At 42.8% G+C, this 25636-nt stretch overlaps 2 protein-coding genes across 2 annotated transcripts in view; both read left to right on the top strand.

Annotated features, from left to right (window-relative positions):
• Positions 1-2355: 2355 nt before the first annotated feature.
• EPCAM (epithelial cell adhesion molecule) lies at positions 2356-8437 on the top strand. The gene is made up of 9 exons (XM_064446435.1): positions 2356-2793; positions 3290-3394; positions 4021-4261; positions 4572-4637; positions 5901-5964; positions 6346-6447; positions 6613-6807; positions 7225-7266; positions 7923-8437. The coding sequence occupies exons 1-9, from the start codon at positions 2727-2729 to the stop codon at positions 7962-7964; spliced, it is 924 nt and encodes a 307-aa protein (XP_064302505.1). The 5' UTR covers positions 2356-2726; the 3' UTR covers positions 7965-8437.
• A 5909-nt stretch (positions 8438-14346) lies between these two features.
• Positions 14347-25636, top strand: part of MSH2 (mutS homolog 2) — a 54975-nt gene continuing 43685 nt past the window's right edge. The window contains exons 1-6 of the mRNA XM_064446436.1: positions 14347-14619; positions 17184-17338; positions 17685-17963; positions 18299-18445; positions 19566-19715; positions 22075-22208. Coding sequence (XP_064302506.1) covers positions 14400-14619; positions 17184-17338; positions 17685-17963; positions 18299-18445; positions 19566-19715; positions 22075-22208 — 1085 coding nt within the window. The 5' untranslated portion in view covers positions 14347-14399. The remainder of the gene's footprint in view (positions 14620-17183; positions 17339-17684; positions 17964-18298; positions 18446-19565; positions 19716-22074; positions 22209-25636) is intronic.

Consider the following 25636-nt stretch of genomic DNA (forward strand, 5'->3'; position numbering starts at 1 on the left):
TAACCTGGAAAGAGGGTAAGATAAATGCTATTGTGAATGGTCCTTCGTTTCCATTGCTTTGCTGGAGAATGACATTTTGTAGAGCAACTCTCTCTGCTTCTAAAATACTGAGCAACATTTAAACAAGAATTTCTTCAGATCTGCAAACCTGGGGAGATTCTAGATAACGAGTTCTTTATTAGTTCCTGCAAATTGGAGCCAAATTAAATGCTATGCTACAAAAAGCAACATGATGCACTTATCTTTGCACCATAGTTATGGTATGGCTTTCTATAGGTGATAACCAACAGTTCAGGGAAAACATCATGTATCACAGTAAAAACCCAAAACACACTGTAACAGGCTTCTTTAGTCCACACAAATACCCTAAGACCATTCAACCCTTAGGCACTAAAGGCTCTGGCTATTTTATGTATACTGACAGCAAAGACCTGTCTGGTATCTGGAGGTGATCGAAGAGACAGTGCTACTTTCAGCAGTAGCCACTGCCAGGTTTCAAGACTGTGGACTAAGGTTTGGATTTTAAAAACTAGACACAGAGGTTTACCTTCTCAGAACAAGGGCCAGGAGAACAAAGAGGATTAGTATGTACTCAGCTTCTTCTTTTCTGTTCTTCTATATTTGCATATTTAAAAAAAAAAAAAAAAACGCAAAAGCCAATCATAAAATTTACTGTTCCTTATTATCAAGGCTTACGTAGTTCAGCTTGGCGATTTGATAATGACAGGGTAACTCATCTCAAACAAACAAGTACATTTATGCAGATAATGAGCTTTACAATAAGGCAGGCATTTCTGAGCCTATAGATCCTGCTCATCTTTCTAAAGAACGCCATCATTTGACAGCAGCAATGTGCGAAGTCCATATCTGAGACTTCAAAGTCTTCCCAAGTTCTCACATTGTTAAGATCATGCTCTTATTTTCTGTCTTCAACAAGCATATCAGAGGAGTATTAAGACGCTACACAGAAGCTCAAGAAGAATCAAGATAAATGCTGAAAACACTTAATTCAGGCTGTACCAGGAGCAGGCCCAAAAAACAGTCATTTAACTCGGACCCATCAGAAACAGCACCTACCTGGTATCAGCAAGGCACTGTAGGCAACAGTAAACACAAAACCAAAGATACAACACGCACACAGCTGTGCACAGAGACAAAACCACAAAGATAGATAACCTGCACTTACATTACAGAACATGCAAACGTCTCAAATGCTTTCATTAACTGAGGTCTGCAAATACAGGAGCGGCAACAAGTTTTTATTGTATAGTAAACGTTACCACCGGTGAGGAAATTTAAGTTCTTTGGGAACACTGTTAGTTTCTCATAAATGCAGGAACAGACCTAAAAGGATGTCAGTCTGGTTTTCTAGTCTACTAAAATAACTTGTTTTTCTAGGACACTAATATATCTTTCGGAAATATCTATGCATATTTTAACTGAATAAAACTCAAAAAAAGCTTCAGAAAATATTTTCAATGTACCATACCTATCTTTTGTCTTCCATTTTGGCATCGCTTTTAAGCTTTGGAAAGCCATTTTAAGATGTACAGCAGGCTTCCCTGTGTTTCCTCCTCGTCAACCTTGCAGGGCTGTGTCACTACCTACCATTTTGTAGGTTCCCACAAAGCTCTGCTGCTCAGAGACAAAGCACTGAAGACTACAGTTTTCTGAACAAGGAAGCACAGATACAGCAGCACCAGAAGCAACTCTCTTCAGAGCAGTCCTATGGTAAAGTGACCCTAGTGTGTATTAAATAAACAACCAACAGCAGAAAGATCCTTAAGAAACAGTTTATTCTATACAGAGAGGTGTTGGTTTTGCCCTTAGGTTAACTGCAGGATTGTCAAGATTTATTTTAAACACAAAGTCCTCATGGAATAGCTCAGAAGGCACCACTGTATGTGAACAAAACTAACTATAAAGCGTGAGTATTTATTACTGGCTTGCCGAGGGTGAACTGTGGGAGCTACCCGTGGCCGCACACCCGCCGAGGGGGCAGCCTGCCTCCTGAGGGAAATGTAGCACTGGAGGCACTGGGCCAAGGACCACAAGGCCGGGGCAGGGACCGCGGGGCCAGCTGCCCACGGGGCCGCCGGCGGGGTAGGCCTTCCGCCGCTCCCGGCTCTCCGACAGACACCGGCGTCAGCGGGAAGCCCCGAAGCGGGAGAGAAGCCTCATTCTCTCCCCCGGCCCGTGTGTCACCTCCCCACCCCGCAAAGCAAACACGCCCGGGAGCTTCCCCCGATGACTAAGTCGACGGCGGGGGCAGCCGCCCCTCGGCTCCCCGACAGCGTCCCCGTCCCGCTGCCCCTCCAGCGCGGGCGCGGCGGTTTTACAGACCCTTTACCGGGACCGACCGCACCTTGGGACACCCCTCGCCGCGGCTCCCGCTCCCCAGCCCCAGCCTTGCGGAAGGGGCTGTGTTCAGGCCGGGCCCAAAGACCCGCCCTGCTCCATCCAGTTTCGCTCAGGTGGGGGGGAGGGAGCGGCGGCTTAACTGCGCGCCCGGCCGGCCCGGGAAGGAGGAGTTGTTGCCGCCGCCCCTTCCCTCCCTCCTCGCATCCCAGGTGTAACCCGAGCCAGGAGGGCGCGGCACAGCCACCACCACCTGTGGAACCTGTCGGGCGGCTCACATCGTTTCGCCGCCGCGCACGCACCGCTCCGTCTCCGCGCCTCAAAGGACTTTTCCCCGGCTTCCCCGCGCCCCGCCGCCGGTCCGAGCCATGAAGCCGCTCTGTGGGGCTGCGCTCCTGCTGCTCCTCTCCGCGGTCTCCTACGCCCTGGCGAGCTGTGAGTGCCCGCACCCCTCTGTCTTCCCCGCCACCCCACAACCGGCCTTCCCCCGCCCCATAGCCGGGCGGCCCCGTCCTGCGGCCCCTCTCGCCCTCCGCCGCCCGCGGAGCCGCCCCACTGGGCGCTTCGCCCCGCACTTCGCTCCGCGCGGTGCCACAAAATGGCGCCCCCTCCCCGCTGGGGCCGTCCCGCGAGCGGGAAGGGAGGGGGTAGGGGGCGCCGGGTCTCCGTGTCCCTTTGTTCCCGGCTGGAGGGGCCCGGCAGCTCACGGGAGGGACCCTCGGGGAGCCCGGGCGTCGTGAAGGAGGTTCTCGCCCTTCTCTAGGGAAGGGCGGGTGGTGAGGTGAGAAGCGGGCGGGTGCGAGTACGCTGCCCCCGGCCGGCTCCGGCCGGCGTGGGGCGGCTTTGTCTCGCCTCCCCGAGGAGGAGCGAGTGGCGGTGCCCGGCTACGTGCCCCGGAGTGTCGGCGCTCACAGCCGCCCTTCTCTTCTAGCCTGTATCTGCGAGAAGAACAAACGTGTCACCAACTGCACCCTGGTCGGGGACGTCTGCTGGTGCGACTCGATTGGGTCCCGCGTGTCTGTGAACTGCGGCACTTGTGAGTAAAACACGCGTGTCGGCTGCCGTGTGCTCCCTGGTATGGGGTGGCAAGGAAGAGTGCCAGCTAATCTCATGGGAATATGTGAAAAATTACCATTGAGTTCTTGGCAAGTAATGGTTATAAGGAAGGAAAGCTTCTTCCTGGTCTTCCGGATCAACTAGCAATGGAAGATTAGCGCTTAGGATTTCGCTTGTGTAACTTGTGTGGATATGAGTACGCGTATACTGATGCAGGCTCCCCCATCCTACTTAATATTCTCTCATGGCAAGGGTTTCTCGAAGATTAAATTTTAGCTTCCTTCTGAGCATGTAGCATGACTTTTCCTACAAATCTAGAGGTGAAGGAGCCTTGTCTCAGGACCTTACTCTTGGTTCAAGCTCAGCTAAGCTGTAAATGATCCTCTGGTTGAACGAAAATGAAAGTGGCTGGACTTCTCAGGCATTTGGTTTCAGAAGCCGATGTGTTGCAATTGTGTTGACTTTCTGTACCACCTATGTGTGGGGCACCTGCTCTTCCTTGTGATGGCTTCAAATCTAGTTGCTTCTGATGTAACCTTGCGTTTTTACAGACTAAGGGCTCTGTTTTGAACATGCTGCATAACGTGACTTTCTGGTTACTTTTAGTGACTTCAAAATGCCTGTTGATGAAAGCAGAAATGACAAGCTCGAAATCGGGTCGTCGTGAGAAACCAAAAGATGCATTTGAAGATACTGATGGCCTTTACGATCCCGAGTGTGAAAATACTGGTGTTTTCAAAGCAAAGCAGTGCAATGGAACCACCTGTTGGTGTGTGAATACAGCTGGTGTTAGAAGAACTGACAAACATAATGCAGACTTGAAGTGTAGTCGATTAGTCAGAACGACGTAAGTCTTTCCACAGGGTGTGCTGCAACATGAAAACATTCCTGTATTAGGCTCTGTATTGTAGAGGGTTTATCTCTACTAATGATGCGCTGGGGATGAATGAAGGTGGAGCAATAAATGCTTGATTACTGTTGTGTGGGGTTTTTTTTTGTTGTTGTTCAGAGACAATGAGACATTGAAGGGTTTTGGAGGGGTCATTCTTTTGGTTTTCTCTCACTGCTCTATTTTTTTCCCCAGGGTTAGATTTTTAGTATGTGGTGTTACATGCATGTGCTTTAAGAATATTCATTATATTTACCTATTACTTCAGGTGGATCATCATTGAAATGAAACATGCTGAGAGAAATGCTCCTCTGAATGCTGACTCTTTAGAGAAGTAAGTGACAATAGTAAGATGTCATGGCAATCTCTGCATGCGCTACTAGTTACCTAGTGTGTTTCTAAAAAATTATTTGGAAACATTTTAAAACAACTTTTTAGAAATTTTGTCAAATGTGCCAACTCACTTCTAAGACATCTTAGAAGTGACCTACAGATCCTTCATAGAATTGCTTTAATTTTTATTGGAAATAAATTAACTGCTAATGAGATTTACTTCCATTTAAAATTGGTCTCTACTTTTTTTTTATCAAGTCAATATACTGAAGGAAATGGAAGGTAATAAGGTGAAACTGCCCAAAAAGTAAATTGACAGAGATGATGGAGGGACTGTATAGAAACAGCAGGAAAAAACCAAGAGTTTAGCCATTTTTTGGCTAAAATAAAATCCTACTTTCCTCTGTCAAGAGCCATACAGCAAGAAATAGCTACTAAATCTGCCTCGCCTCCGTATAAAAGCTGCTACTCTTCTGCTCTTCTGAACTCTCAAAACTGTTCAGGCTTTTATCTCTTAACGCTGCAGTAATGCATGTGTTTATTTTTCAGTAAGTGTGCATTCATGGTTAGAAATTGACAGAGCTCTAGTATAATTTAATAATGAGAGTGTACTGGGTTTGGTTGGAATGGTGTTAATTTTCTTGGTAGCAGTCGATATGGTGCTGTGTTTTAGACTGGTGACCAAAACAGTGTCAATAAGTCAGCAGTGTTTTAGCTGTTGCTGAACAGTGAGTGGTTACATAGTGTCCATGCCTTCTCAGACTCTCGCACTGCTGCCCCAGTGAGCAGGCTGCAGGTGGGGAAGAGATTGGGAAGGGGACACAGCAGAGACAGCTGACCTGAATTGACCGAAGAGATATCCCATATTGTATAATGTTATGCCCAGCAATAAATCTGGGGGAAGTTTTTTACACGTAGCCATTTCTTGGAGATTGGCTGGGTGTCGGTCTGCTAGCGGTGAGTGATGGCTTTTACATCACTTGGGGTTTTTTATTTCCCCCACCCAACCCTTTCAGTTATTAGACTGTCTTTATCTTGACCCATGAGGGGTTTTTCTTGCCTTTTTTCCCTTCTGAGTCTCTTCTCAATCCTGCTAGGGGAAAGTGAGTGAGAGACCAGGTGAGGGTTTAGCTGCCAGCTGGGGTTAACCCACCATGGAGAGACTGCAGGAAAAAAAGAAAATTATACTAGTCTTCCTTTATTCTGGAAATAGATGTGTAAGAGAGTACTGTTTTTAACAGCTATGTCTTTAATATTCTTACAGGTTCTTCAGGAAAACAATTACCAGTCGTTATATGCTGGATGGACGCTATATAAGTGGTGTTCTGGTAAGAGGCACATCATTTAGTAAAGTATAAGAATTTTACTTTGTTGTGAATAACTCTGAAAACTTGCCTGACTAATGCAGTACAGCATGAGTCTTATTAGCAGCTCACAAAATCGTGACACTTATTGAGCAGCTAGGAAATAGCTGTACCTGAACTGAAATACTGAGAATTTAATATATTGCTTTCCTCAGTCAGTAGATGAATCCTTACTTTGCCTCACTAAAAAAAGTGGAATTTATATCATGCTGTAAACAATTGTGACATGAGAACAAGTACCATAAACTTGATTCAGGATGTGAGTTCACAGGTTGGATCGTAATATCTTGCTGTGGAGTTGGATTTAAACAAGCTCCTTAATACCATACTATATTTTTTTTGCAGTATGAAAAACCTTACATTACTATCGATTTGAAGCAAAATGTCTCAGATAAATCTTCTGGAGGTGTGGATATAGCTGATGTGGCCTACTACTTTGAAAAAGATGTAAGTGTGTTATGGGTAAAGTCTGCCAAAGACTTAGATGACTTTGCATTTGCTTTCAGCAGTTTTATTGTGTACTGGCTAAAGCAAGATGAATTATTGCAGTGCTTAGATGAATGCCTGTTACAATGCGAAGCAGCAAATCTCTTCTTTCCCTTCTATTCCTAGGTAAAAGGTGACTCCATCTTTTATAATAACAGACTAAACACCAGCATTGATAATGAAGTGCTGCGTTTTGAGAAGACAGTCATCTACTATGTTGATGAAATTGCACCAGAGTTTTCCATGAAGTCTCTGACTCCTGGCCTCATTGCTGTCATTGTAGTAGTAGTAATAGCAATAGTTGCTGGAATTGTTGTTCTGGTAAGTTATAACAAAGCTGCCAAGCAGAAGGGATAGCAGTGTAATTTGGGAAATAGCAACATACCAGGGTAATTGGACACTGATAGAAACAGTCCTTTTCTGTAAACTGGCTTCTGTTTTGAGGCTTGGGAGGTAGAAAAGCAGTGATGGATGTACCATCACTGTTACAGGTTACAAATTAAGGGTGTTGGCGGGGAAGATGAAAGTATTGGGAAAAACTCATTGAGGTGAAGAAAGTACCTATCTTGCCTCCTGGTTTAAAGTAATTGAGACTGCCAGACAGCCTATCGTGTACCTCGCTTGGGAAGGACAAGGAAGGGACAGCTTCAAGTTTGGAGTTTTAAAGTCACAATCAGATAAAGTCACATGTCAGTCCAGACTTAAAGGAAACTTCACAATTTCTCTGTCCTCTTACAGGTCCTCACAAGGAGGAGGAAAGGGAAGTACGTGAAAGCAGAGGTAATTAATTTCTGTTTACGGTGTATGTGCAGGGAGGAGGTTGGTCAGAATCCAGAAACTCCTGTTTGCTGCAGGTTAAAAGCTTGCTTTGGGTGCTTCAGATGTGTTCAAGGAGACTGAAAGAACTCAAATCCTGTAACTAGTTTTCATCCCTGTATAGTTCACCATGTTCTTCAAAGGTGACTGGTGATTTGCTTCATTTCCCAGGGGTGGGGGCAGTGCTGACAGCAAGTACTAATTTTACATATTCATAACAAGGGGTGCACAATCCACAGGAAATACTGTTAGTCTTGTTCTGTCATGAAGACCTTTACTTGAGGTATTTACATAGAGCTTGCAGCTTATATTGAAGAGCTAATTGCCAATGGAATAGTAACAAATGGTACTAGTGTGTGGTGCTTCACCCCAAGTAAGGTGGTATAGCTAAACAGTAAAGTCTGCTCCCTGCACACACCCCAAAGAGTGCTGTGGGGTTTTTTTTGTTGTTTAAATAATACGAAGCTGAAGTGTTGCAGCAGTCTTGGCATGTTTGATTCTGTTAGTGTTACATCAAATCCCTTTGATAATGAAAACCTGTGTTGTTAACTCCTATTGACTTCTTGGGTCTCATGTTGAGAAGTAGCACAAATGTTGTTCTCCCTCTACCTCCTCTCCAGGTAAAGGAAATGAATGAAATGCACAGAGCGCTGAATGGATAATTAAATCAGCTGAAGACAGAGTAAGATTCAAACAAGAAGACAACAGAAACATTGGAGGCATGGATGTTAACTCCTCAAAGATTCCTCCTGAAAGGGAGGCCGTTGTGCTCACTTAATGATTTTTAAAACTTTTTAACAGCCAAGACTGGTAGCCATGATACTACTTTCACTGTTTGAGAGTTAAATCTTAAATGCCCCATCTTACTCAAGTCAAACCTAACTATTCCTCCCTGATTTTTTTTTGTATGATGATGAAATGAGTTGACAACTGCTGTTACTAGGGTTTTGGAGCATACATGCTTAAATGTTATTTTACCCTTGTGGGAGGTTTATTGAAAATAACAATTTTTGTAGCCATGTTGTAATGAGGCTGTCTCCTGTATAACGGAACATGATGTTTTTATGGCTGTTTGTACATATTTTAAGTTGCTGTGACTTTTTTATGAACTGAATTAATAAAACTTTGAAACGGGCTGCTTCTTCTATGTCAAAACGATGATCTGCCAAGTTACTGTGCTTACAAATTCAGCAGCATATTATTTCCTTAAAGCAAGCAACCTCAGCAGAGGTGAAGATATTCTAGAACTCAATTAACAAAGTCTGTATTGGCCATTTAATACCTCAATAGTGTGCTATTTTTTCTTAAAGCTGTGAAAAGTATGCTTTATCCTATTTTCTACTCTTAAAATGGTAAAATATGGATTGTTTGCCGCAATAATAAACATGCTGTGAATGTAGCAATTTCAGGAATGCATAGGCTGCTCCTTCAAATGCTATGTAAGTATTTATAATAAAACAAGCCTCTAATCTAGAACATCTCTGGTGTAGGGCTGGGGGTGGGTAGCCCTGGTAGGCTGAGTGTGGAGCTGGGACAGAGTTATTGCACCATCACTTGCATAGCCATCTGTTGTGAAGTTGCACAGCTAGGATCTGTTCCTGCTGTTATTACTGGTCACTTTTCACTGAGGCTGACCAGGCTTACACAGGCTGGCTGTTGCCTCCCAGAGCTTGGGATAAAGGAGCTTGCTTTGGCAGTCAGTCATCTGTTACATGTATTGGCTAGCAACTCAACAGGTATAGTCCCTCCAGCATAGCTAATTTATAAAGGAAAAGCTGTAACCCCTGTTGCCAGAGAAATTATGAGATACAAGATAAGGAACTGACTGACAAATCTTATTACTAATGTGTTTGTTTTGACCCCCCCCCACAACAGGAAAAGTAGGATAAACTGAGAGGACATTCTACATACTGTGCTCATAAAATTAAATCTGAAATGTATGCCATTAGCTGGTGCACTTCTAACTACAATGTGGCTGTTACTGGACTGCCTTGAATGTACCTCTGGTGTCACAGGTCACCAGTGTACCTTCCATCTCTGAAAAAGGTGGTAGCTGACATGCATATGTTACTGTGTTGAATGTTGAAACATAGGCAGCAACCTTTCCCTTGGGTCTTCCAACATCTGGTGTGAAGAACTCAGGTGCACGTGCTGAGCTGCTGCAGCCCCTAGGTTTTGAAGTAGGGAATTTACCGGAGTGCTTTGCAGCCTTTTAAGGCTCTTTTTCAGTGACTCCATCTGCCAATATATGCTACTCCCTTCCTCCCCAGGTATGCAGGTGGTTTGCTGAGGTATGATGAATTTCATAAAATTCTGTAAGCTGTTAAATGAAGTATAGTTTTCAGTAAGCTTGCCTTTTGCTCACTCATGTCTATTGTTGTCTTCCCCAAATTTTCACTATCTCCATATCCTATGCTTTCTTAAATACCTACAATACAGTATCGTTGCCACTCCTTTCTTCTCCCCACGATAATAATGCTATTGTTTCCTCTCCTCCTCCTCTTCCTGCCCTCCCCATTTCATACGTTATTTTTGGCCTGTGGACTGGAAAGAGATGTCATGTGCTGTGGCTGGGCTGGAGCTACTCATGCGCTGACTTGACTGGCTGGTACGTACTGGCTGAGTGGCCTAGGCCTTGTCCCAGTCGCTTTCTCCCTGCTTTACCCACAATAGAGGAAGACGGATCCTTTTCAAATGTTTTGCCTAATGGAGCTTTTCATATTAGATAATTGTGCAAGCTTTTTGTCTCTAATATGATCTGCTCCCGTGCCAAATTTGACTGGTAGTAGCTAAGGGGTCAGACAACTACAAAGTTCACAGAAATTTGTTAAAAAATAAAAGACAGTTTAACTAAACCCACAATTGAAGAGATTGTACTACATCTGTTTCTAAAGTCAGATACTATGGTACAAACATGATGCTGCTCAGCTCACAAAACGGTGGTCAATAAAAGATTTCTTTCCCAGTTTCTTTTTCTAAATAGTTTTATTGACCTTTATATTGGGTTTTGTTTTGTTCTGTTATCTTTACTAAACACTGCACTTGTGCGAAAGTCCAGCTGCATAGAAGTGTATATATATATGTGGAACTGGAAAAGGATGAAGGGGACAAGAGTTGAGAAACTAGTACATCAGCATCCTGCAGCTTTATTGTGTTTTATAGTTTTTTATAGCTAGAGGAGACTAATGTGCTGAAATTAAAAAAAAAAGCCATTATCAGATAGTGTCAACTCTCCCACATATGCATGTGATGATTCTCCTCATATATAGAGCAGTTTTGAACTGCTGGCAAAAACGATTGCTACTGAAAAATAATACAGTATTAAATAACAAAATACTAAGTGTTCTCTATTTTAATACTTTGAAAGCACTCAGTAAAGTTAAAATGCAAGTTTCCTGTAAAAGAAACAAACCAATAGAACTTAATAAAGGAGTATTAGTCACTGCATCAATTTCTGACAAGGTAAACATTTTGATGCTTCCATTTGCCTAGTTGCCTTCTGTAAAGGAGCACGTTTTTTAAATCTGAAGTTCTGCACAAAGTTGTGATACCATGTTCCCTCTCTTTTAATGTAATGTCGGTTGTGATAGACGATATGAAGGGGTGACTGAAGATTTATTAAATAATTTGAAACTCAATTAGATTGTTACGGGGGGGTGGGCACAAACTGCACAAGAGACCCTAGTAATAATATTTATCTTGGCGCCTGTGTACAACATAGGAAAATAGCGTTTGTATAGGCAAATGCAAATTTGTTACTTCCTTATGAATTATCACACTAGCATATAAATATTAGTTATTATTACTGCTGAGCAAAAATTAAATAAATGCTTACGCAAAGACAATGAGAGACTTTTTAGAAGAGGCCTTCCAAAGACATAAGTAATCCCAAAGCATAGTTTCCACAACTACAAAATGAAAGGTCAGTGGTGCATATGTGGGGCCTGTTGACAGTAGCATGCTCATTACCCTCCTGGACAATCATAGGAAGTTTAGTAAGAGAAATAACATTGTGAACCATGTTTATTCATATCCTCACTTGCTGGACTTTGAGTCCTATAATATACAGTGACTTTGGCTTATAGACTGCTTGAAATAGCCAAAAAAATATTCTAGGAAACTAAAAACGCCAGCAGCTCTGCTGCCCCAACTTTACAACTGCTAGTTACTGGATTCTAGCAACTCCCGGGAAAGGCTGCTGTCTGGTATTACAAAGGTCTGTCACCAGGCCTACAGGCAGTCAGCACTGTAGGGGTGCCTCGTATGCTGGAGGTAGCTGGGCCTATCCTCGCCGAGTTTTATGAACTTTGCTAAAATCTTTGTCCTCCTTCTCTTAGCAGTGACATGCAATGGCAGACATATGCAAGGGAGAGGTTGATAGATAAAAAGGAGGTGCTTATAGCATGTAAAAACTTCACACATGTAAGAAGTAGTTTTTTTCTCTACTAACCCCTAAATGCACCGTGGAATTGTTACACATTCAGGCGCCTGCAAAGTAGTGACATCCCCACCAACTTGAAAGCATTAGAGCTGCCACTGATCACACCTGTATGCTAATTAACCTTTGGTGAAAAATGATTTTTTTTCTTTTTTTTTCTTTTCGGTAGAATGGTTAAAGAACATCCATTTTCCTAACTGAAAAGCTATTGCAACTTTTCTGTATATGCTAGTTATGCATAAGGAGGCAACAAAATAATGTCTAGATTAGCAGCCATTTTCTGTCTGCCATGTGTGTAACAATTACAGCCGTCTCTCTCATTCCGTCCCTCCTGGTAGGCAAGGGAGAAAGCAGGAAGCACTCTGTTACCAACAGCACGGTGAAGTAACCAAGCCTGGCAACAGGGAGATGGTCCCCATTCAGAGTTAGACCTGTGCTGGGATCAGCCCATGTGCTGAGCTGCCCTGTCTTCTTCCAGGGCAAAGAAAACGGCAGAAGCTCAGAGGAAAAGTGGTCACTCCGGTGATGTTTGTGCAAGAGATGTCACAACATAAATGTTTTTCACAGATTGTGAATGCTAAGAGCGTTAGCGGCCAGTTTGGGTGGTGGCTTTCTGTAAATGGGAGCCTGCAGCTCAGCAGAGCTGCCTTGGGCAATCTGCTGAATGAAGAGGTGTAACCAGCCCAGAGCAGAGAGAAGGAAGCACTGCAACATGGAGCAATTACAGCTTAGCAGGCATCATTTTATCTCTTTTGAAGGTCGTAATGAGGTCCACTGAGACCACCTCCTCTTCAGCTGTTTGTACAGGACACTTTTTTCCTTCTTGTCCTATCTTCTGCCTCATCTGTAGTCATCAGTATGTACAAAGACAAGCACTCCCAGCTATTCATAATGTATATTTTGGGATGACCAGGTATTATCACCTCTTGGCAAGGTTGCCTGACATTATGAGTGCTTTCAGAAGGTTATGTATTTGCTAAATAACAATTATTTAGGCTGAATTTCCCTACTTGAGTACTGCTGCAAGCAAACACTTTTGGTGGAGGGAAGTATCAGACCAGATAGTTCAGCCACTTCTGAAAATAAGGTTAGGAAAAGTACACTTATTCATGCTGAAAATAAATCCAACTGCCCTGCCAGAGCGATGTCATTTTTACAGCTGCTATGGAGATAAGAGGATGATTTTGGGCAACCACAAAACCGTCAAAGCTCTAGTGACCTTATGCTTTGCTTCTTCCTTCACAAGTCAAATGAAGGCAGATCAGGCTTTCTCTTCTCCACAAGAACTGCCTGTGGTCCTTCAGCAGGTGCATTTGCAAAAGGGCTTTGAAGGCTTTTTCTGGAAAAGCCGTGTTACTGCAGGGGTACAAGACTGGGGTATGGGTGGGGAAGGATGAGGTGGGGACAGGCAGCCCAAGGTGACACCAGGGAGAAACAGGACAGAGGTGGTGACACCAAAGCGCTCCCTGTGGAGGGACAGCCAGCACATGGCTACACCTTTAGGTGTCAGGATGGCCCCAATGGTAAAAGGATAGGTTAGTGTGAAAACCTGAAGTAGTCCTTATATGGACCTCTGAGCGTCTTTAGGAAAGGACCTATTGAGACCAAGAAATATTAAAGATGAGCACACTGATTCACCAAGTGGAGAGAAGAGAGAAGACAGGTGAGAAATCTAGGGAAAGACATCCCAAAATTGTTCCACAGCTGGGACCAGGGGCCGGCCAGGAGGAAGAAGGGAAAAGTAGCAGATGAGTTTGGAGAAGCTGAGGCAACATAGAAAGGAGAGAGAAAGCAATGGGACACAGGCAAGGGGATGTTCTGAAGCAGCAAGGCAGGGATAGAAGGAAGAAGGGATAAGCACTTAGGCAAGAAATGCTAAGGCATGTAAAATCTCAGATAATCACCTCAGGCTCTAGGTGATAGAGTACTGGCGGCTGAATTGGGGTATGAGAATCATGATTTAGAACTGAATGTAAAAAGGAAAAGTGGTGTGAGACAAAAGGAATTTCGAAGAAGATGTGATTTAGCTGATGAAACCTGGGATTTCCCATTATCTTTAAACCATAATCACTAAATGAAAGATTGTCAGCTATACTGTTTCTATTACTTTGTGTCTTTGCAGCAGAAGAAAAAAGAAAAAATGAAAAATGCTTAGGGCAGTACAAGGAAAAGATAACAAAAAAAAAAACCCCTGAAGCACTCCGGGTGTGAGGACCACCCTGTAGCCAGGGCTCAAGATGCCTCTGAGCAGTGCGGGGGAGTCAATGCCCTTTCTGTCACTTAGCCGGGTGACCCCAGTGTGTAAATGGCGCCGAGTGAGGCCTGCGTGCTTCGGATCTGCGGTGACGTCGCACACAAGCACAGGACTCCCGCCATCGCGCGCGTCTCTGCACTGGGATCAGGGGAGCGCCGAGAACCGGCACTCCGCCCCCGCCCCCCACCGCCCTCCCCGCCCTCCCGTTACCGTGGCAGCGTAGGGCGCGCGGGAACACCCTCTCCTCCCCGCCACTGTGCGCCCGGTGACGTCACGGGGCGGGCGCGCCGCGCCGCGCTAAGCTCCGCAGCGATTGGGTTCCGCCGCTGGCGGTCGTATGCAGGGAGGGGGCGGTGCGAAGCGGTGGGTGCGCGCGCGCGGCGGCCGTTGGCGGGAGGCGGCAGCATGGCGGTGGAGCCGCCGCGGGAGGCGGTGTGGCCGGAAGGCGTGGGGGCCGATGTCGGCTTTGTGCGGGCCGTGCTCTCGCTGCCCGAGAAGCCCCGCACCACCGTGCGCTTCTTCGAACGCGGCGATTACTACACGGTGCACGGCGTGGACTCGCAGCTGGCCGCCCAAGTGGTCTTCCGCACGCGCTCCGTCATCCGCCAGCTGGCGGGGGCACCGGGTAGGTCCGGCGGGGGGCAGGGCGCGGGGGCTTGAGGGGCAGCGGGGCGGGGGCGAGCGGCGCCGGACCCCGGGAGGGAGCGGGAGGTCGCTGGCAGGCGGTGCAGCGGTGGCGCGTTCTCAAGGGCAAGGCCTCCGCGTGTCTCTCGGGTCGGGGCGCTGCGTGTTTCGGCGTTCAGTCGCGGTATTTCGTGGCTGCTTTGGGTTTAAGTTCTCTGTGGCATCATTTTTCCAAGATAGGGACCTTGTCAGGGCGAGGTGCTGCTGCTCTCTCCCCGCTCGAGGTCAGTGTTAGCTGCCGGCTGCTGAAGGTTGCTGAGGGTGAAGGCGGGGATACCTGCTGCTGGTGCTCTCGGCGTTGATGGACGTGGGAAGGGAGATGCTAAGGCCTGTGGGTTTTAATGTCCGCTCTGATTCACTGCGGCCTGGAAGCAAGCGTAGCTGAATGCGAGTCTGTCTGCTTCAGCCTCTCGCAGCTTTGGCATGATAATTAGTAGCTATTCTGAGTAGGATGCGTGTGACAGATGTGGGTGTACGAACGTAGGAAGGTATCAGCAGCAGAAAGCGCGGTTCTGAGTATGTACTTTTCATGACATAAGCTCATGCAACAGGACCGTCAGATGCGGATGGTTAGTTGAGCACGGCATATTGCATACGCTAACAGCAGTTAATAACAGTCTTCCGGCGCATTGTTAGATTTCCATTTGTGAAGACGCTTGCGTGATACTTTCTGTGATAACTGAGGAGGGGGCTCATACAGTTCTATAGTGCAGGTAAAGAGCGGTAACGTCATGCTTGACTGACGATGGCCTGCAGAAGTAAATAACATCTAATTACGTACTGCAGAAGACTTTCTCTTCTGTCCACCCCCCGTTGCTTTTTATTTACCTCTTGGAATAAGACGGCGGATCTTGCAGATGTCAGATATAAGACCATCGAGGCAAACCTTAGTATTATCCTTAATCTCGAGGAACATAGTGTTACAAGGTTATTGGTTGCTACTTCACAAAATAAACCTGTTTGTTATGAATGAATTCTTTTGTGTCTTTGCAATGGCATTAAAGAGTGACATTCTCATATGTTTTTCACTTTCTACTACAAGTGATGAGCTAATATGTAAAAAACAAACAAACAAACCCCACCCCCTCCCCAAAACCACAAAAAAAGCTCACAAAAAACAACTTGTGGAGAAGTTCTACAGAGTAGAATTTGTATGTCTTCAGACTAGAAACATATGTATCAGTATTATTTTCGTGTTCCATTTAAAAATGATCATTTCACAGATGTAAGCCTGTGACTGTCAGGTCCAGTTTGAAAACCTTTGAAGCCTTATCTAGCATATCCAACTAAAAGTCAGCATAAAACTACATTTTTTGCTTTCAGGATGATCTCAAAGCTCACATCAGCTTCAGCTGCCCCCCTCCCCCTGCTAGTGTATTACATAGTATCAGCTGAAAAAAAAGAAAAACTGTGTTTTTGTTGGACGGTTCTGCACTGGGAAAGAGAACCTAATTTTATGTGGAATTATTTTTTTACCTGCTTCTAGAAAAAGTTTTGCTAGAGATTTGAGGAAAGAAAATGAAAAAAAAGCTATTTAAAATAAACCCGTAAGTTCTTATGGGTGCGGGAATCTTATGTTTAACATCTTTCACATAAAGGGAGGAAGAGCCTCAATCGTGATGAAGGCATGCTACTGAAAAGAGGGATGTAATAATCCCTATCTGTTGCTTGTGCTTATTTTATATGTCAGCTAGCTCTCATGTATCTGATACCAGTCTGAGTTAATTCCACTTGAGGATCTGGCAAAAAAATTATTATACCCACCCAAAGCCCCAGTTTGTTTAGTAGTGGAATTATCTTACTCTGTGAGTAGGCTGGTGCCACAGGAGGTGGAGCGGTGGAATGGTATTGCCCCTCTTCACAGCTGTACGGAATTAAATTTGTTCCACTGTATCATCTGCCTGCACTCTTATTGGAACAGAAGCAAGAAGTTTGTCAATTAGGCACTTTCTAAGTTAGGTTTTAATGTAAGCTTTTAAACTTTTTTGAAGAATATGTTATTTTTACAGTATGTACTTTGATAAAAGGGAAGTGTCTTGGCATGTGTGTCTTGCCATCTTCTGAGCGCGACTAGGGTGGCAGTCTGGTCTGTCAACAGAAGTGGCTTATCCAGGAAGGAAAAGATGTAATCCAGAAGGAAAACCTGTAGCAGGCTTCCACAACGCATTAGATTAAAATGTGTGAAATATTAATTAGAAAATAAAATCAAGAATATTGTAAGGAGAAGGGAAGGGTGAGAGGAACAGACCTCTTTCTGTATATGTGTGTATAGATTTTAGTGACATTTGGAAATGAATGTTGTTTTTACTTGGATATGCTTTCTTCATTCTTAATATCAGCCAGTTAAAACCACAACATTCATGTTGTTTCATGGGTTTTACATGTTTATTTCTTCAATATTAGAATAGTGTCCTTCCAGAGGCTGTTCTTGGGGATTTTGATTATAGAAGATAAACTTTATGGACAAATTCAGGTATCTCATAATTTTTTTTCCTGTTTTTGTAGGAACTGAGAAGCTTGAGAGCGTTGTGCTTAGTAAAACGAACTTTGAATCTTTTGTGAGACATCTGCTTCTGGTTCGTCATTACAGAGTTGAAGTTTACAAGAACAAAGCAGGGAGTAAATGTGCCAAAGAAAATGAATGGTATTTAGCATACAAGGTATGATTTTTTTCAAATTTTCTTTACAAGCCCCTCAGCTTGGAGTTTTGGGATTTTCAGGGACTGACATTGGTGGTATGATGGTAAATCAAGTGGTCTGTTATATATCCCTGTATTTTCTACTGCTCTAAGGCTGGAAGAGCTTGTTCCGTACCTTTGCCGTAGCTGCAGTAGTTCACTTTGTGTAGGTGATATGTAAAATTGTAATGGTTAAAAAAATAGAACAGCTGTATGTTTTGTATTAATGGACTGTGCGGTACTTAGTTTTGTCAGTTGTTGTCCTTTTTAAAGAAAAAATATGCATGTATGTACACACTCTTTAAAAGTATTTTTCTTCTCTAAATAGGGTTCTCCAGGAAATCTTGCCCAGTTTGAGGAAGTTCTCTTTGCCAGCAATGATATGTCAACAGCCATTGGGGTGGTGGGGGTTAAGCTGTCTACTGCTGATGGAGAAAGAGTTGTAGGAGTGGGGTATGTCGACACTACGCTGAGAAAATTGAGTGTCTGTGAGTTTCCGGATAATGATCAGTTCTCAAACCTTGAAGCTCTACTGATTCAGCTAGGACCGAAGGAGTGTGTGCTACCAGGAGGAGAGACTGCAGGAGAGATGAGAAAACTACGACAAGTAAGGGAACCTTTGTGGCTTACAGTTAGACAAAACACTATCTAAAAAGCTGTATTCTAGCTTATTAGCTAGGCTCTATGATTTATGGAAAAATGAAGGAGCAATATGTTAACTCAAAGTTATGATTTACACATCCAAAAATGTATTATTTGTCTGTTGACTCATTTGCATTTTAATCAGCAAAAGTTGTTCTAAGGGTAGAATGTTGTCTGTCATTCTTCTCTGTGCAACCTAGCAGTGAATAAATATCTCTTCAGGGTTTGCTTCTATGTGATGAACATCTGTCCCCTGAATATTGGAAGTAATTGATAACTCTGTGTGTTTATGGACAACAGGTCGTTCAGAGGGGAGGAATCCTGGCTACAGACAGGAAGAAGGCGGATTTCACAACGAAAGATATTGTTCAGGATCTCAATCGCTTGTTAAAATCAAAAAAAGAAGAACAAATTAATAGTGCGGCATTGCCGGAGATGGAAAAGCGGGTGAGCACAGAGCAATGTTTAACATGCTCCTGTTTTTCAGAAGCAGAGTGGTGCGTGCACCTGTTGTGAGCAGATCTCCTCTGTCCTCACTGGTCTTGTTTTAGGCTGGATTCCCATACTTCTGGGAAAGTATATTGTACAACCCATGGTATATTAAGCTACATTTTTGCTGACGTGATTAGCATTTCTGCTTAGATTGAGTCTGTGTTAAAGCTAGATTCCAGCGGTCCTGGAAAAATATGAGAAAACCCTTATCTCTTCAAAGTAGTAAACTCTAGTAAGCAGACAGGCTGTGCAAGAGATGCTTCCTATTCATAATCTGTCTAGCCTAAGTACTGAAATACAATACTTCGATTATTTTGCATGACAGGAAAATTGGTATTTGAAAACAAAGTAATGTTTATTACAATATTTTTGTGTTATATCATCTTACGGCTCAAGCATACAATTTAGTGCCTGCAGGTGAACTGAACATGTTTGTTCTTAGCTGCAAACTTGCTTGAGATAAACATGTTTTAAAATGCCCTTCACTGCTGATGCTCACTGCAGGTGTAAGGTACAGAGTTATTCTCCTTTAATGTGTGATTTTTATAACAGGTTAAAATTGTTTGAAGTGTGTTGCAGCTGAAGTTAGTCATGCTGCTGCCTCTCTTTTGTGCTGGCACTAGTGTTTGTAACACCACGCAGTGAGTCAAATCAGGTCCTTGTTTTGGCTGAAAACTAACCCTGAAACCGTGTCCTGAGATGCTTCATGATATCTCATTTATCTGCAATAACTTGTTTGTGTTCCTGAGCCAGAAACATCCTGATAACAGCTTTGGAAAGCTGGCGAGGTGTGCACTTCACATTTTGTTTATCAGATTATGCAAACGTCTGGCTCGTTGTTCTTGCACCTACCTAGAAAGATGCTGTGGTGCCATAGAATGTCCCTATGAAAATGAAGCCTTGTCAAACAGGATGAGTCTCTTGTAGCCCTGCTGGAATTGACATGGCTTAAAGTCTTCCCTGACTGTAATTTTCTAGGGGAATTTATCAAATACTGGTGATTCAGGAGTATTTCTAACTAGAATGTGGTGTGTTTTGTTTTGTTTTGGGTTTTGTTTTTTTTTTTAAACTTCAGGTTGCTGTTTCATCTTTGTCAGCCATCATCAAATTTTTAGAGTTGCTGTCAGATGAGTCTAATTTTGGACAATTTGAACTGACTACTTTTGATCTTAGTCAATATATGGTTCTAGATAACGCAGCTGTTCAAGCCCTCAATCTTTTTCAGGTAAGAATGGTGTTTGCAATATACTTGTTTAGCTGTTTGAGTAGCTTCATGGCCCAATTGTAACTCCCCAGATCCTGATTAATGGCAACTTCTACATTCTAGCTTTGTTTTCAGCTACTCCTGTACAGTGTGTGTTTTAAACACTGTTACCCCCTGTTACCACCTTTCTTCCACTGTTTTTTGTTAGCTTCGAATGTAGAAGAGAAGATTATCAAGGAGGCAGGAAGTGGCCACAAACGAGGGTCTATGTAGAATGCAGATATGGGAAGAACTGTAGAAGTACCTCATGCTTGTAGCTGGCGAGGAGTCTGGCTAAAGGCAGTGAGGGGGATGCTTTGTCTTTCCTTGGCTTTAGTCAGAGGAGTTCACATCTCCAGTGGCAGGAGCAGACTAGAGGTGTGGGAGGGGAGGAGAGTTCTGTAGTTTTGTGGTATGATAAGGAACTCCAAAGCAGGGTTGCTTTATACATTAGTGTTGTTTTTGGGAAAGAGAAGAGAAGCCTGAATTTAGGCAGTATTAAGGGGAACAGGCAGCACATGGCAGGAACACTACTGTTAATAATGGAAAGGGAGGGCTGACTGCAGCAGGCAGGGCAATGAACAGGATGGTACTTGTCCTGAACAAGAACAATCTCCTGAACAATGAACAATTTCAGAACATTCTGAAAGCACTTAGGCATGCCAAATGGCCCGTGCCAGTTTTACTTTTTACACACATTCTCTACAAATCCAAGCAGGTTACCAGTCTCTTCCATACCCCCCACCACGTCTGTTTTTCTGCTTTGCCTCTTTTTATAGTTGTAGGAAAATGTGGACTCAGAGTGGTGTCTTGTATCGGCTTTTCTCTTTTTGTTTTCATGGTAGTAAATCTTGCTTAGTCATCTTTGCTTGGAGCTAATCTGCCTGAGTTTCAAATTTATAGGAAGAAATCACAGATACGGTCCTCTGTTTACCGTAGAGGGATTTCTGGAGGGGAAAAAACCCCACATATTCATCATCTGAGCTGGTTAACCCTGGAGAGAGATGTTCTGACTTTTTAAATTTATTTTTTGATTCTGTGCCACTCTCTAGGGAATGAAGACAAAATTATCTCTTCTCAAGCTTTATGGAGGTGTTTTGGGAAGTTCAACACTGTCTTAGCTACATCCCTTTATAAGTCCTTGCAGGTGATACACATTTTGTGACAGGAAATATATTGCCATGGCCGTCTTAGGGGCTCTTGTGAGATTTGGAACAAGGGGGTTGCCATGTAGCAGGAAGCTGTGTTGTTGCGTGTGTGGCAGACTGTCTGTGGGGAGGTTTTTGGGTAGGCACTGAAGCAAAACATTTTGTAATTTGAGTTGCTTTGAGATATGTAAGTGAAGTTCTCATGGTGCAGCAGATGCAGTTGATCATATGAAATAGTAGCCTTCCAAATTGGATGTGCTGAAGTAGGTTATTTGTTTATATGTGCTCTTCCACTTTATTGGATTCAGAAGTTTTTCATATGTAATACTGTCGAGAACACTGAAAACAGGCACATCCACTTTAGAGATTAGGTTTTCCAGGGTTTAAATGTGTCAGTATACCTTCTCACTGTTGTGATGATGCTAGTTCTACATCCTAGCTGTTCACAGGCATCCAGACCTGCTCCTGGCTGAATGCTTGGCTGCTGTTTTAATTGCAGGTTTTCTTGGGTAGAGAGGGCTGAGATTTTGATCTCCAAGTTATGAGTTGAAATGAGCTTGTTTGCTGTTTTTCAATGTTGAACGAAATTTTTGCTTCCGAGCTGTTTCTGCAGAAAACAAACAAAACCACAGGAAAAACGCCAAAAGGCTGTCGTGAGTCCAGTTTAATATTAAACTTAAATTACAGTAAACTCTAATTTGAACAGAGTAAGTTTAGAGATGCTATAGTACTCCAAAGATGATCTGGGGAAGCTTGAGAGAATTTGGATAACTGTGTCTCTCCCATTGTCTCATTCTGTTGTGTCCCTGGCACCCCTCAGAGATCTCCAGCCAAAACCCTTGAACCCAAGTCTTATTTCTTGCCACTTTTTTTTGACCTTACAAAGGGCAAACTAGCAAATATTGAGGTACATTTCTACTTTTCCTATTAAAAGGGCAGACCACCCAGTGACTAGGTACACTTCTAACTTTCCTGTTCAGTCCACTAGTTTCAAAATGGACAAACCTATTCCTTGTAAACCATGTTCCAGGGACCAGAGAGCAAGTGCTTTAATGTGATGCTGTTTCGTTTGCCTTTTTTGATGGGTGCCAGGTTGAATACAGAAAAATCACTGATCTATTCCTAGGGAGTAGACGGAGTGTCATTCAGTGGGTGTCCCTAAATTTCACTAACTAATTTTTTTTTTTCCCCAGAGTTCTGTGGAAAATGCTAACACTGCACAGTCTCTAGCTGCTCTGCTAAATAAATGCAGAACCCCTCAAGGACAAAGACTAGTTAATCAGTGGATCAAACAACCACTTATGGACAAGAATAGAATTGAAGAAAGGTAACAATTTTACGTGTTTGATAGACTTACACAAGTTAGTAACTATTTTACAGAAGGCACAAGATACTATGACAAAGAAATGATGGTGATTGAAGGTTTTTGTGTGCTATCTTATAACACACTGCAGTTGAACAGAGCAGAAAACACTTTGCTCTGCGATGCAAATTGACAGGCTACTCTTAGTTAAAATGTCGAATTGTAAAAAGCTAAAAGAGGAGGTATGATATATTTAGGTGGTCAAATGATTATGCTACAGGCTAAAGCAGTGTAGTAGCCACTTCCTAACTATTATTCATGCTGCAAATGCTCAGCCTGTGTAATAATATTTTGATGTCACTTCCAGTTTACCAATTAAAAAACAACATCAACAAAATACCCAAACAATTAAGCAGTAGTGACCTCTTCCTATTTCCAGTGAAAAGCTACCGTTGGTTGCGGTGGGGCACTCTTAACATATCTTGCCTAGATATTGTGGTCTGAAAATGAGTGGTCTTTCTCTTCCTTGCTCTTTTATACTGTTGCCTGTCACCATGCTTCTGCCCTGTCGGTAGATAGCAGTATCAGTTGATACAAAGCCTTAGAGAATCTGGCAAATATCTGCTGAGAATGTACAGATTACTCTCAGTCCTTCAGAACGGAAAACTACAATGGCCATATTCCTACAGAGTGTGTGTGTATATGTTTATCTCTTATTATGTTCACCATGCAAACAAAAGTTACGCTTTTTTAAGAATATAGCTATATTTAGCATGAGTTTATAATCTAAAACCAAACTTCATGCAATTCAAGTGAACAGCAGGTTAATGCATTGCAAAATGTATGTTAATGTGTATCTCGACAAAGCAGAAGCCAAAAAACTAAACTTAACTTAGATACCTTCTCTAAGGCTCATGCTTCAGATAAGGTGTGACGAATATGTCTGTATATGCTGTTGGGCTTTAGCACAGATCACTACTACCAAAAAAGAAATTTTGGCTTGGTCACCATTAATGTTTAAAGAAGTTATGTAAGGAGTAGTTTTCTCTCTAGATTTGTGGAGGCTGAGTTACTCTGCTTGTCTTCAACAAATTTTTCTACTTTCTCCAATCATTTGCAGAATGGTACCTAGTAACTTGATCAGAGCACACCTAGAAATGTTATTTATGTGACTCTGAAATAGTGGTCCCCAGGTTTATCGAATACTGTATCTTATTTGTAGGTGTGATACAAGAGCTTTCATCATTACTTCTTGATTATGTGCCCAGGATCATCTGTTTCTGTCAGTTTTGGATCCCAAGTTCTAAGCCAACTTTAATTTTATGGTTGTGTTCATTTTAAGGATTTGAAAGTTATTACTCCCATTTGTAGTGTTCCTAAGTCAAAGTAAACACTGGAGATTTTACCTTTTGTATCAAACTGGTTTGCTTGTTACTGTAATATCAGAAGTCCTGCAAGTTTGGAAGAGAGACGGTATTTTCTTTATAAAGCTGGGGTTAAATTAGGGGCAGAAAATGTAACTTGACCTGTTTTGTAGAGGTTATGATCATCTCCACATTTTGTGTTGCGATTCTGTATGGCTAATGTTGACTGCATTTAGGAAAAGCTGTATTTAAAGGAGGAGGGGAGTAATTCAATGGAGTTAAGGGTTAGTGTATCCAAGTGTTACGAGGCTGAAAGAAGTTCATTGATAACCTTCCTTATCTTGCCCAGCCACAGAATCATTGGGGCTGCAATTCGTTAGAAGTAGTTTGTTTTACTCTGTCCTTATGGACACTGAAATACTATATTATGACTACAGTCATGCTTTTCAGTTTATTCTGCATAGCTAAGCCTCTCTAATGCATCTTGCTTTCAAGTACAACTTTGGTGAATGTAATTCTTTGGCTTTGGGATAAAAGCAATGTATTTGAGTTGTAAACTGCTTGTGTGCCATCTTCCCAATCTTAATGGTGCTCAAAGCGTGTAGGATTGTTCTTTTTTTAATCCAAAGGAACAAGCATAATAAGAAAAGCTGTTAGTGGGACTAATGAGATGTACTGACAGATTCAAATATCTTTGGAAAGATTGGCAGTCGTCAAGTTGTTTTCTACAGATTATAGTTTAGAGCATATTGATAGTTTGAGAAGGAAATATCTGGACTTCTGTTCCTTTACTGTTTACAGAAAAGCAGTGCTTCCTTTGTTTGCAAGATGAGTTACTGATTATTCCTTAGCTTGAAGTGTGCAACATTACAGCACCCCATTTGATGCTAACCAGTGCAAACCTCTCATCAAACTAGGCTAAACTACCTAGGTTGGACTGATGTTACATGATACTGTTTTGGAATAAGCGTGTTTGCTTACTCAGGAGGTATTTTGACTTAATTTTTACTCCAGTAGTGTAGAATGGATGCCTAACTGTAAAGGTAAAAAACTTGTTAGACTCTTGCAACCCTCTTCGAAGACCTGTAGGTGGTGCAAGTCAGCTTTTGGAGCTAAATGGATCATCTTTCAGTAGTTTGCAACCTCCAATGTGGCGTTAACATTTTGTTCTATTTGTCCATAAATGTTATGTCACTAGTCTATTAACTATAGATACAGTGACAACACAAATTACTGTATATGCTTCAGGTATAATAATGTTTATCTACTGGAACAGCTCCTAATGACAACTAAAAAACCAGGGGTTCCTGGTACTTGTCTGTCTTGAAAGACAGGGGGTTCTGCCCATGTCTGGCTGGTTTTCCATGATTAAAAAAATAATTATCAGTCATAAGCATACAAGATACAGCCCTACTTCTCCCACATGGTGTTTTCAGAAGGCAAGTATGTGTGGTTCTTTCTCCTTGCCTTATAGTCAGCATATTTCTGAAATGTAGTTGCAGGGACAGGAAGTGCCAATAGATCTCTTAATTGTGTAACATGATTGACTGTAATACAGTGAGCAACTTCAGTATGTAATGTTTGTTTTTCAGATACTGGAAAGTCTGAAAAATGTGGCAGAATGTAAAATAGTGCTTGTTATGCCCTGAGAAGGGAACTCCTGCTGAATATATATTTTTTCTGTTTTATTGGGGGGCAACTCCATCGGACGTTTGTACACAACACAGATGTGAAATTCCAGCTGACTTCTTTAGTTCTTTATGCATACTGTGACCAAACCTCTTATACATCTATGTCCTCTAGTAGAAAAGGTGCGAGGATCTCAGTTCCAGAGGAGTTACAGGCTGTGCTCTAGTATCACTTGTTCTGATTCAAGCCTATTCTGAGCTTTTCTCTTGCATTCCGAAATACTATGCTGCATGGGGACCAAATTGTAGAAACCAGTTCTATCTCTAGCAGAGTCGGAAAGTAATAGATTTAGGAAGCTTGAGGTGAATCAACAGCTAGCAGGGTAAAATTTCCAAGTTTGTAGAACATTCTCATGAATCAGTCTTGAAAGACAATTAAAGTAGCAGCTTGTTTAAAAAC

The sequence above is a fragment of the Phalacrocorax carbo genome, chromosome 3 (assembly GCF_963921805.1).
Source record: "Phalacrocorax carbo chromosome 3, bPhaCar2.1, whole genome shotgun sequence".
NCBI lineage: Eukaryota > Metazoa > Chordata > Aves > Suliformes > Phalacrocoracidae > Phalacrocorax > Phalacrocorax carbo.

Bases quoted from the DNA above. Each gene is read 5' to 3' on its own strand.
- EPCAM (XM_064446435.1), top strand. From the start codon at position 2,727: ATGAAGCCGCTCTGTGGGGCTGCGCTCCTGCTGCTCCTCTCCGCGGTC. The intron at 3,395-4,020 runs GTGAGTAAAACA...GGTTACTTTTAG, and splicing joins GTCTGTGAACTGCGGCACTT to TGACTTCAAAATGCCTGTTG. The intron at 5,965-6,345 runs GTAAGAGGCACA...TTTTTTTTGCAG, and splicing joins GCTATATAAGTGGTGTTCTG to TATGAAAAACCTTACATTAC.